Source organism: Muntiacus reevesi, chromosome 5, assembly GCF_963930625.1.
Source record: "Muntiacus reevesi chromosome 5, mMunRee1.1, whole genome shotgun sequence".
Lineage (NCBI taxonomy): Eukaryota > Metazoa > Chordata > Mammalia > Artiodactyla > Cervidae > Muntiacus > Muntiacus reevesi.
The window spans coordinates 89,159,599-89,171,438 of NC_089253.1; the positions used below are offsets into that span (position 1 = coordinate 89,159,599).

The following is an 11,840-nucleotide window of genomic DNA, read 5'->3' on the forward strand; positions in this document are numbered from 1 at the left end:
TTAATTCAAAAATAATTCAGAGCCTGAGAGAGAGTTGGTTATCACAGCAACAGATATCAACACTCGGTGACCCATACTGGGTCCTGGGTTCGGCTTACAGGTGTCTGGGATTCTGTAGTTGCCGTTATTGACTCAGTTGGGGTGTTTTGGGTGGTAGCTGGGGCCAAAACAAAGCTGGGGGATGATATAAGACACCTGGCCAGCTCAGGTGCCATGGCAACGGGCAGGCCTTCACCTGCCCTCTGCTGATACCATTTCAGTCTGGCCGCTCTGTTTGTCCTCAGCCCAGAGCAAAACCCAGGTGGGTGGGGGCGGGGCAGGGGGCCAGCTGGCCTGCAGCCGTCTCTACAAGGTTGGGGGTGGGGGGCAGCACCTGGGGTCCCCAGAGGAGAGCTGGGGACAGATGGCATGCTGGGAGACAGCTGATCAAGTGGACAGGTCACAAGGGTCCCCTGCCCTGGAGCCCGTGGACCTCTCAATGTGCGGGACAGGGGAGGGGGCCAGCCTGCCATCGTCCCGCAAGTCCTTGCTAGACTGGAGGGGAGACCCAGGCTCTGGACATCCACGTGGCCGAGGACTTTCTGGGGGTGGGGGGTGGGGCGGTGGGAGGTTTCTCAGGGGAACGCCACCATGGGCAAGTGCCCTTTCCCCAGACGCCATCTTCCTGGCATGTGTGCCCATGCCCAGAACAGTGCCCGCCATGCAGCGGGTACCATGAGCGCCAGCTGGCCCGCAGGGAAAGCTCACAGCCGAGTGGGGCTGTGTCCACAGGCTGCAAGTACAACCAGGTGAATAGCCACTTCCACTGCATCCGGGAGGGCTGCCAGTTCTCCTTCCTCCTCAAGCACCAGATGACCTCCCACGCCCGGAAGCACATGCGGAGGATGCTGGGGAAGAACTTTGATCGCGTGCCCTCCTCCCAGGTGAGCCGCCCCTCCACCGCCGGGAGGCCAGAGGGCATCACCTGTGTCCCACTCTGGCAGCCGCTAGAAGTGACCGCATGCATGCCCCTTGTGGGCAGCACCGCCTCCAGCCCAGCTTGCTCAGGGCCCCCCTGCTTCCTTTCAGGGCCCCCCGAGCCTGATGGACACTGAGACGGACGAGTACATGGATTATACTGGCTGCAGTCCGGGCGCCATGTCCTCTGAGTCCTCCACCATGGACCGAAGCTGCTCCAGCACCCCTGTGGGCAATGAGAGCACCGCGGCAGGTGAGCAGGCGGCCAGGACGGGGCCGCGGGGGGTCTGGGAGGCGCCCGGCCTGGGCCGGGCCCCTCCTCCTGAGGCCCAGCAGTGCCGGGTCTGGCTCAGGACTGAAGCATCATAGCCAAGTGGCCTCAAAGGAGGACAGGCCAGTGTGTGGCTGGGCCAGCTGGTCTGTGGGACATGGGTCCCCACCTGCTGCCGCCCTGCCCACCTCCCCTGCACTCTGCCCTCGGCTTCCGTTTCCAGGAGAGGACCCAGGCTTGAGCTGAGAGCTACAGCCAGAGGGGCAGGTGGGCCCCACCCAGCCCTGGCCCCTCCTTTGGCCTCTCTGCCGTGGTCCCCAGCACAGTCCCTGGGCCCCAGAGTGGGGTCCTCCCCATGGGCCCTCCCTAGCCCGCCATGACCCCCCTGCACTGCCACGCCCTCCTAGTCTCTTTCCTCTGCCACCCCTCCCCTCTCTTCTTCGCGGCATCTGTCTGCTCATCTGTCCACGTATTTTCATATCATACTTGCTTCTGCCATTGGGTTTCTCATTTTGGTTCTTTTGTTTGTTTGTTCTTTGTTTTGGTTTTCTTTTTTTTTTTTTTTTCTGCTTTTCTCCACCCTCTCCAGGCTGCCCGGCTCCTCCTCCTCCTCCTCTTCCTCTTCCTGCTGCTGCCGGTGACGAGGCTGCCCGCGGGGCTCCGCAGCCCCCACTGACCCCATCCTTCTCTCCGGCCGTGCTCCGGGCGCCCCTCCCCTCCCTCCCATGCCTCTTTTCTCCACCCTGTCTCTCATACTCTCTGCTCAGTGCCACTCTCGGAGCCACCCGGGGCCTGGCCCACCCCATCAGCAGCCCGCCCAGCTTCCCGCCCGTCACTGCCACTCCATCTCCAGTAAAAAGTGACGCCCCCCTAGTTCAGGACGCCGCAGGTAACTCACACACACCTTCTCCACCGCCGTCTTATCACCCTGGCCGAGCCCCAAGGCCATGGTCCAGGATCTGGCCCTTGTCTGTGGCCTGCCAGGCCAAGGACAGGGCCACCCTGCTCTCCTCACAGCCCAGCCCCACCTCTCCCCAACCCTGCCCGAGACCAGAGAGCCTGGCCCCTGTCCCGAGGATACCTTCTCTCGGTTCCTGCTCCACACCGAGCAGGCCAGAACATCACCACCAGGGCTCCCTGGGGCTCACCCCATCTCAGCCACTGGCCAGAACCCCGAGATGGCCATGCCCACCCCACTTCCCCCAATCCTGCAGCAAAGCAGAGCCTGTCCCCCGCGCTCTGGGGCATTCACCCGGGACCCAGGATGAGGGAGGGACAGAGATTTTCTTGGAAAGCTCCTAATGTCTGGGACCCACCCAGGTTTGGAGGGTCCTGACACCAGGCTGAACCCCCATTCGTGGAGCCACACAGGACGAGGCCTGAGCCCCGGGCAGTGCTTCATAGCAGAGGTGGCTCCTGGCCTCACCCTGTACCTACTGCCCGGCAGGCTTGGGACCTGCCCACCCCTGCCCTTTGCTGCACCACCCCAGCTCTGCCTCTGCCCCTTCCATTTGTTCTTCCCCAGGGGGTTGGCAAAGAGCACAGCAGAGGGTTCCCCCTCATGGATTTCAGCCCCTGTTCTGTCGCTGGCATAACCAGTGACTTCATATCCAAAGCAGCTACTCCTCACCCACCTGGATCCCCAGGCCCCAGACCCTCCCTTGCCTCGTGCTGGGTACCCCAGTCCATCACAGTCCTTGTTTCTCTCCACCTGCTGAGGGGCCGGGATGGGGGAGGATTGGGTCTGTTCTTAAGATGGGTGGTACTGAAGCCTGGTGCCTGGGGTGGGTGTTCTAGACAGGTTCAGGGAGGGCTGGGTGGATCAACGCGTTGGGGAGCCTGGAGGGTGCCCACCCTGCCTGCTGTTGGGGGGGCCAGGCCTGGGGGTGGAGCAGGGAGTGACCGGGACAGCTGCCCTTTCCCCAGCTGCCTGTGCAGAAAGTGGTCACGGATGCATGACCAAAAAGTGCAGTCGTGGGTGGCAACGGGGCATCCTGAGTCCAGCGAGGCAGTTGGGACCAGGTGGGAGAGCACAAGTGCGGCCCATCGGCCAGCCAAACCTGTGCTCCAGTCCTGGCTGCTCAGCAGAGCTGCCCTCTCCCGGCCCAAGGCATTAAAGAACCTTCCGGTACCAAGGAGAAGGTTGCACACCCGGCAGGGAGTTACTGCTGCAGTTCCAAGGCGCTCGGTATCCCTGTGCAAACAGGCTGCGCCCAGGCGCAGACAGGCGGGCAGCCCAGGAAACTGGTTAGTGGGAGGGAGAAGGAGCCGGCCTGTCCCTCATTAGAGGCAGGCGCGTGATAGCGTCTGGCCCTGGTCCAACTTGGGTAATTACACTGCCGACCTAGATTCCCCCTTCAGCTTCAATTAGCGCCAGGACGTGTCCTCACTTCCCACCCAAACGGGCCAGGAAGCAGCCACCACATCGCCCAGAGCTGCATGCTCTGCCACCCACGAGGGTGGACGCCTGTGCGGTCAGCCTGCAGACAGGGATGACTAAGGGGGAAGCCTGGGGTTCCCCCGACTATCCTGGGGGGCGGGTCACGAAAGAGGCCCGCAGAGCAACGGGGAACCGAGGGGTTGTCCTCGAGTGCAGCCCCCTGGCCAGCGGGCCAGGATCAGGGGCCACGAGTGAGTGTGATCCTGGGCATGGTGCCCGCGCTGACCAAGCCCCCCTCCCCAGGGAACACCATCTCCATGCCGACAGCCTCGGGGGCCAAAAAGCGCTTCTGGATCATTGAGGACATGTCTCCGTTTGGCAAGCGGCGCAAGACTGCTTCCTCGCGGAAGATGCTGGACGAGGGCATGATGCTCGAGGGCTTCCGGCGCTTCGACCTCTACGAGGACTGCAAGGACGCGGCCTGCCAGTTCTCGCTCAAGGTCACCCACTACCATTGCACGCGCGAGAACTGCGGCTACAAGTTCTGCGGGCGCACGCACATGTACAAGCACGCGCAGCACCACGACCGCGTGGACAACCTGGTGCTGGACGACTTCAAGCGCTTCAAGGCCTCGCTCAGCTGCCACTTCGCCGACTGCCCCTTCTCGGGGAGCAGCACGCACTTCCACTGCCTGCGCTGCCGCTTCCGCTGCACCGACAGCACCAAGGTCACGGCGCACCGCAAGCACCACGGTAAGCAGGACGTGATCAGCGCGGCGGGCTTCTGCCAGTTCAGCTCGAGCGCCGACTGCGGCGTGCCCGACTGCAAGTACAAGCTCAAGTGCTCGCACTTCCACTGTACCTACCCCGGCTGCCGCCATACGGTCGTGGGCATGTCGCAGATGGACTCGCACAAGCGCAAGCACGAGAAGCAGGAGCGCGGCGAGCCGCCCGCCGCCTCCCCCGGCCCCGAGGGCCCCGCGCCCGGCCCCGCCGCCGCCGGCCTGGACGTCGCGCTCCCGCCCGGCGCCGAGCCCGCCGCCGCCGCCCTGCTCTTCCTGCCCGGCCCGGCGCTGGGGCCCAGCGACGACCCCGGCCCGCCCGACGCCCCGGGGCCCCGCGTCGGCCCCGCCATGCCGGGCCCCGCGGCCGGCGAGTCGTCGCAGGAGGACGACGAGGAGGAGCTGGAGCTGAACGAGGAGGAGGCGGACGACGACGAGGACGACGACGAGGAGGACGACGAGGACGACGACGAGGAGGACGAGGACGACGACGACGAGGACCTGCGCACCGACTCGGAGGAGTCGCTGCCCGAGGCGCCAGCCGTGGCGGCGGGGCCGGGGGCGCGGAGCCCGGAGCTGGCGGCCCTCGGCGCCCCCGCGCCCCCCGGCCCCGCGCCCGCCGCCGCCTCCCCGTAGCCACCGGGTAGGTGGCGCGTCGGGGGGCCGGGCGCGCGCGGCGCCCTCGGGATCTTGCCGCTTTATTCTATTGCTATTATTATTATTAATTTTGTAAGAAACGGTATTTATCTGTAAAGCTTCCCTTGTCCAGAGCTAGGTGTCGGCCGCGTCCCGGCGTCGGGAGGCGCTCCGGCCCGGGTGGGCCCGTGCGCCCCGCCGGTGCTTCCGGACCCCGAGTCCGTCTCAGGACAGAGGCGGGGGGACCTCCCTCTGGTGCTTCGGGGCCGCCCCCGCGCCCGCCCTCCCGCGCGGCAGCTCGGCGGCCGGCAGGACAGAAGCTGCCCGGGCGGGACCCGCCTCCGCCGCGGTCCGGGGATCTTCTTCAGGGAAACAGAAGGTGCTCTTGTCCGGGGTGGGACAGGGGCCCCGGCGGGTGAGGCGGGCGCCGATCCCGCCCCCCCACCCCCACCCCACGCCGCGCCGCGCCGCTGGGATTCCTCATTGCTCAGGGCTGGGAGGGGCGCTGGGGGTCACCGTGACCCCCGCCCCGCACCCCCGGAGGCGGGCGGGCACCTGTAGCATCTGCAGGGCCTCCCATTCGTGCAGCTAAGACCCTCCCTCCTGGCCCCGGGGGAGGGCGGGGCAGGAGGCGGCCGGCGGGTGACCCACAGGGACCGCGGAGGGAACCTCCTGGAACTGGCCGAGCTGACGGCTCCGGAGCACTCGGCCCCCAGTGCTGGGGCCTGGCCGGGTGTCCGCCCCGAGGGCTGGGGCCTGGGAAGGGGGCGCCTCGGCCTACCCGCTGCCTGCCAGCCGGTGCTGGGGTGTTGGGCCCTCAGGGGGTCTCCGCCACCCAGGTGGTAAAAACAGGAAGGATGCGACAGTTTGGGGCTTTAATAGTCAACATGGAAAAAAATTCGAGGAAGTTGTACAGTATTTTTCCTGTAAAGGTTTATTATTCTACACAGAACAAAAGAAAAAAAGCAGGCGGGCGCCCAGAGCACAGACCGCCTCCGGACCAGCCCTGAGGTTGGAGACCCGAGTGCAATTGCTCACGTGGGGTTTTGTTTAGCGTTTAGTTAGAGGCCTTAACCAGGTTGAGGCTGTCTGTCTTTACACTAGCACTGATGGGAGCTGCGTGATTCCAACTTTTAACTTGAATTTTGTAGAGACAAGAAAAAAGGACTATTATTGTTGATACAAGTTTGTAGTTAATTTAACATTTGAGTTTTTCTCTATTGGTTATGCGTGTGGCTTTATAGGGCTTTTTTTTTTTTTCCAGTTTGTTTTATTATTTTGTTTGGGATACTTCTTTGCTGGTTCAACCCACCCAGATTTGGTTCCCTTTGCAAAATACACCCCTGTCCCCCATCACTGCCCCTTTCAACGATGAGACCTACACCAGAGCCGGCCCCTGCCTGCCCAGCACACACCCAGCCGATGGCTCTGATGGTGACAGGGGCACCATCAGAGGGCACACTGCCCAAGGCCTCTCCTGTTCACCATCTCTCCAGGTCAGGCCACCTGCCCCATCTCAGTTGGACCCTGTGAATGGCCACAGGGAGAGCTCTAGGTCCAGCCTGGGGGAGGGGCTGTCACCCATAGCCTCCTATCCCTGGGTCTCCAGGGGAAGCCTGACCCGGCTGTTGGAGGGGGACAGGGCAGTCGTTTCCTTTTTTTTTTTCTCTTTTCTTCCCTTTTTTTTTTTTTTTTTTTGTCCTCTTGGCTGCCCACAGCCAGAAAGCCAGGACCATCTGAACTGGAGAGAGAGCAGGAGGGAGGAGTGGTGAGACGGATGTACCTGATTCAACAGGAAACAAGTGGTTTTCTAGAACAGCCCCTACCAGAGCCTCCTGAATTCTGTGGGCACCATGTGCTGCTGCTGAGCATTCGCCCAGACTTTGTGCCCGACCACAGAACCGTGGAGTCTGTGGAAGGAGTTTTGTAAAGGAAAAAAAAAAATTTTTTTTTCAATGTAGCAAAATCAAAAAAAAAAAGAAAGAAAAAAAAAAAAAAGATGCCGACAGTGCGAAGTCTAGCCTTTTGTAACCTTCATATTGCACACTAGGACTATAAGCCATTGCTAGCTCATTTTGAATTTTAATGTGTAATTTTTGTTTTATTTTCTTTCTGTGGGGAAAACAATGCTTGATCCACCAATGCTCTTTTTAATGTTTTATAACTATGTATGTGTATATATATAAATATAAAATAATATGTATGCACATATGTGTGTGTATATATCTATATGTATATACATATATAGATATATAGAGATATATAGAGAGGTTTTGAGACGAAAATGCAGAACGTGAAAACCGAACTGAACAGCGTGTGCTCTGATTACTTGAATCTGGTCTCCTCGGCACCTGGTTATTAAGAACTGAATATTTTTCCACTTGAATTTAGTGCTATTAGAAATTTAATATATGTGTTTTATTTATTTGATTTTTTTTTTTTTGCATGACTGATGCAAGGTTTGACATTTTCACTCAATAAAAACTGGAAAAAAAATCTATCAAGTTATCTTTTATTTTTGAAATCAGCCCCAAGCGGCTGGCAGTGACCCAGCTGTCCAGGGCGGCACAGCCTCCATGGAGGCTTGGGCACCCTGTGCCAAGGCAGGGAGGGGAGGAGGGTGTCGGTCACCCTTCAGTTCTGAGAGGGAAGGGGGCAGCCCAGTTTCACCTCTGGGATGGGGCCAAGTGCTCCCGGGTGGCTGGGAACAGACAGTGGGGGACTTGGGACCAGCCCTGCCTGAAGGCCCCATGGAGGCTCAGAAACTACCTGGCCTAGACTCCTCGGGCCTCCAGCACGGCGCCAAGGGCTCCCGGGCCCCCACCCTGTCCAGCCCTCTCCCCAAGCAGCCAGGGCTACTGGGCAGGCGCTTGGCAGGGTCCTCCCTCTGCCTCCTCCCTCGGCTCCTTCCTCCTTCCTGCAGGGACCTGCCCGGGCTGGGAACAGCGCGTACCCGGATCCGATCCGGATGCTGGCTCGGCTCCTGCCAGGAGCACGCGGGGGCAGAGCCGGAGGGGGCCGATGCCTGGGTCTGTAGCCACCAGCCCCAGGCCCGAGTTGCCAGCTCCGGTGGCACCATGGCTGGGGCTCCCTCAGAAGCATGGGTGGTGAAAGCACGCCAGTCAGGCCCCGCCCAGAGCAGGCCTCCCATCTCCTGAGCGCTGACACTTGTAGGTGGTGGCCTGCGTCTCAGTAAACCTCCTCCTCTGCACCATCCTGCCAGCTTTGCCCTGAGTTCACCTCCTTCCAGGTGGCCAGGCGTTCAGGGCCTGGGGGAAGAGATGTGACATGTGCTGGGCCTCCGGGCTCTTCTGCCTTCAAAGATGGAGCATCTCACTTGATGTCACATCCTTGCAAGGAGGTCGCCCCTTTCCTGGGGAGGAAGGGAGGGTCTGGAAGGTGACACCTCAGCCAGGTGTCACCTCCTCACCCAGGACCGCAAGGGGGCGCGGGCGAGGGGTCTGCACCACTCCCAGGGCCCCACTAAACATGGTCACTTTTCCACTGTGAAAGCCTCTTCTCTAACCCAGCCCCAGCACAGAGGGCCCTTCCCTTTCTTCTTTCCTCCTGGAATGCAGCCCACAGGCTATTTACATAAATATGTTTGTAACAGACACGAAAATATATACTTTTTTCTGTCTTATTAAAATGTTCAAGTTAGAACTCGCCTATTGTTTGTGGATATCTCGATTCTGTTAAATAAAACAGTGACTAATTTATGGGATAAAACACAAGTTCAACAAATTAAAACCATTACTGGAGTTTCGCAGGCCCTGGTGGGCCGAGCAGTCTTCCCACGGGGCCTGAGGGGAGGCAGGGAGCCAGGCTCAGCCCTCAGCCCTCAGCCGGGTGGGTGGGTGCTGTGACCACAGGGCTCTATCTGGACCCTGCCGCGGGGCAGGGCTACAGAGGCTCCAACTCCAGGTGGAGGATTGGGGGGGAAGGACAGGGATTCGGGATAGACCCCCCAAAACTGCCCCCTCTGCAGCTGCCCCCAGGTCTTCTGGGGCCGGGTGGACCTTGGGAGACCCATACGTGGGTAAAGAGGAGGCTCAGCCTAGCTGAGGGCAGGGCTAGCTTTTAAGCTCCACTCAGGACAAGACAGGGCCCAGGGAAGGGTGAGCTGGGCCTCAGGGCACCCCTCAGAAGACTCTCAGGGAGACAGGGGCCTGGGACACAGGGGGAAGCTGCACCCAGGTCAGCCCACAGCCCTGAGACCGGGTGACCGCCCCAAGGAGGGAGGGGCCTGCAGGGGGGCATAGCCCCGCCCCAGGGTTCAGGGGCCTGGGTCCCACAGGACTCCGTGTGGCTTGTTGGACTCAGTAGGAATTTCAGTAAAACATTTTCATTCTGAGGTTTAATTAGCTGTGGTGGTATGATGCTCCTACACCCAAACTGGGGCAAATTCAAGAGTTTTGTAACCTCTTGGAAAGAGCCAGAACCAGCTGCACAGGCTCGTGGCCTGCCCACCTCCCACGACCTGGCCCTGCTTGGGTGCTACCAGCGGCTGAGTCACCCATGGGAGTCGGGCCTTGGCATTCATGGGCAGCCGGGCCTCAGCCCACCTGGACCCCAGGCCAAGACAGCCTGTTGTCCCGTTTGCCTTCATGAGAGGTGGCTTTGGCCCCTCGGGGAGCCTTGGTCCAGGGCCAGGGCATAGGGGTAGTGAAGTGCTGTTGCCCCCAGTAAGCAGGTCCCCTCGGACCAGCTGGCGTCCTGGGGAATGAACAGGGGCCGGGCCTGTGCCACCCTCGCTGGAGGAGCCGCCCCACCTTAGGGGGTGGACAGGACATGCCTCCCAGGGGCACACCTCCCAGAGGCACACAGCCAGCACAGGCCCGGACCCAGCGGCTTCTTCTCCCGTGAGCCCCACACCCATGCTACTTGGGAGAGACACCGGGACCTCAGAAAGTCCAAGGCCTTTTCCCCTCAGAAGACCCCCAGCCTGGCTGCCACACACTGTATCTACAGGGCACCCTGGAAACAGCCTCCCGGACCTACTGGGCTAGGATGGGAGGGCTGGACACCTGAGTGTCCAAGATGAGTTTTAAACATGGCCTCATCATTATGAAGAAGGTCCTCCCAAACGTGCCAGGCCAGGGAAGGCTTTAGGCAGCCTCCTTATGAAATGATAAAATCTCACCTCCTCTTCTAGAACAGCACGAGCACAACACGGCTGGAGATTTAAACTCCACTTCTGGATTAGAGCAGAACAGGAGGGAGGGCCTGGCTTGGGTAGGGGCTGGGCCAGCTCTCGGGGGAGAAGGTGGTGGTCACACACCATCACCTCAGGCACCCTGGAGATGTCTGACCTTAGCAGAGGGTTACTGATCCCGGGATGGGCCACACCTGTGCAGGATGAAGAAGCAGGGGCCAGAGGGGGGTCCAGGGCAGGGAGGGGTCAGTCAGGACTGGGTCTACGCCCAGGTGAGCGCTTCACCTGAGGTTGGAGCCACCGCCACCTTCAGAGTCTCCCTGGCACCTTCCTGCCTGCTATCTGGAGACACTGACCCTCTTCTTTGGGTGCCTTGGCAGAAACAATTCTAAACAAACAGGTGAAGAAACACTAAGGATTAAGTACACTCCTGAGGATCAGGTGTCAGGCCAGTCCCATGTGCTGCCCTCCGTCCTCTGTGGGCAGAACCGGGGCCTTGGTCTGCAGCAGGGGCGGGGCGAGGCAGGATGGGGCAGGGCTGGGTCTGAGGCAGGGCTCACCAGAGGAGAGGCAGGTTCTAGGCCAAAGCCCGAGAAGCAGCAGCACCTGAGTCCTGGCTGGGTCCCCCGGGGGAGGCGCCTTCCAGAGAAGCCCTCTCCTCCCAACTGATGTGTGCCCCATGGACACACATGCTTTACTTTCAGGGAGACAAGCAAGTCACACAACACTGAAGAGCAACTTCCCATTTTTATTAAAAAAGAGAAAGAGAGATAGATTACAACCACACACCTGTGAAACCAAGAGGGGTTTCTGTCCCCTCCAGTCCTTCGATATGGGCTGGACTGTTTGAACACATGACATGAACCTCCACAGTACGAAAAAGAGAAAGCTCGGCATCCCTCTCCCCTCACTCAGAACGCTTCCCTTCCCCGCCAGGGTGTCCCAGGACACCGACAGCTCAGCCCTGGCGGAAGGAAGCCGACTGGCCAGGGAAGACAGGGCAGAAGCGGCTGTCTCGCTTCTGTTCTGGGGGCATCGCAAGGAGCAGGGGAGTGGGGGCTGCTGAAGGGAGGACCGTGCCCAAGGCAGAGCCCACGAACACCCGGGGCAGCCGGCGAGACCTCGGGGGCCAGAAGGCCGTCCCGCAGCCTCTGAGCACCAGGGTGAGTTTTCTCTTAAAAGACACTTTACGAAAATACTTTGTAATTGAGTTTAATAATCTTCTCCCTTCCAGAAAGGGCCTGACAGGCGCTGCCTGCTGCTCACTTCTGCCCCATTCCAAATATTTTTACCTTATTTGGATGAAATGCATTATTTTTCTAATGAAAGGCTTTTTTTTTCAAAGGGCTGTTTTCCCTCCGTCCAGCAGCTGCCTTTATTAGGCAGCACTCACGCCGTTTTGGGGAGGGGTTTTTTTCCTCCCTGAAATCACGCCAGATTCTCTGTCCTCAAAAGCTGAAATCGTCGCTTGAGACCCACAGGGCAAAGGTCCCCCAGGCCCAGGTTTCCGTCCCTCTCTCCCACAGTGAGTTTAGGGACCCGAGAGACCCCCTGACCCCCCACGTTGAGGAAGGCGTGCCCCGCAATGCCCTGCGGCCCCCATGCCAGCAGCTATGGCTGCATCTCTGTCCCAGGCTATCTGTCCTCTGACCCCCTGTC

At 60.3% G+C, this 11,840-nt stretch overlaps 1 protein-coding gene across 3 annotated transcripts in view; it reads left to right on the top strand.

Annotated features, from left to right (window-relative positions):
- CASZ1 (castor zinc finger 1) overlaps nucleotides 1-7,522 on the top strand; it is a 154,366-nt gene extending 146,844 nt beyond the window's left edge. For all 3 annotated transcript variants that reach the window (XM_065935774.1, XM_065935775.1, XM_065935773.1), the window contains 3 exons: nucleotides 772-923; nucleotides 1,069-1,210; nucleotides 3,912-7,522. In XM_065935774.1, the coding sequence (XP_065791846.1) occupies nucleotides 772-923; nucleotides 1,069-1,210; nucleotides 3,912-5,026 (1,409 nt within the window). In that variant the 3' untranslated portion in view covers nucleotides 5,027-7,522. The remainder of the gene's footprint in view (nucleotides 1-771; nucleotides 924-1,068; nucleotides 1,211-3,911) is intronic.
- The last annotated feature ends 4,318 nt before the right edge of the window (nucleotides 7,523-11,840 follow it).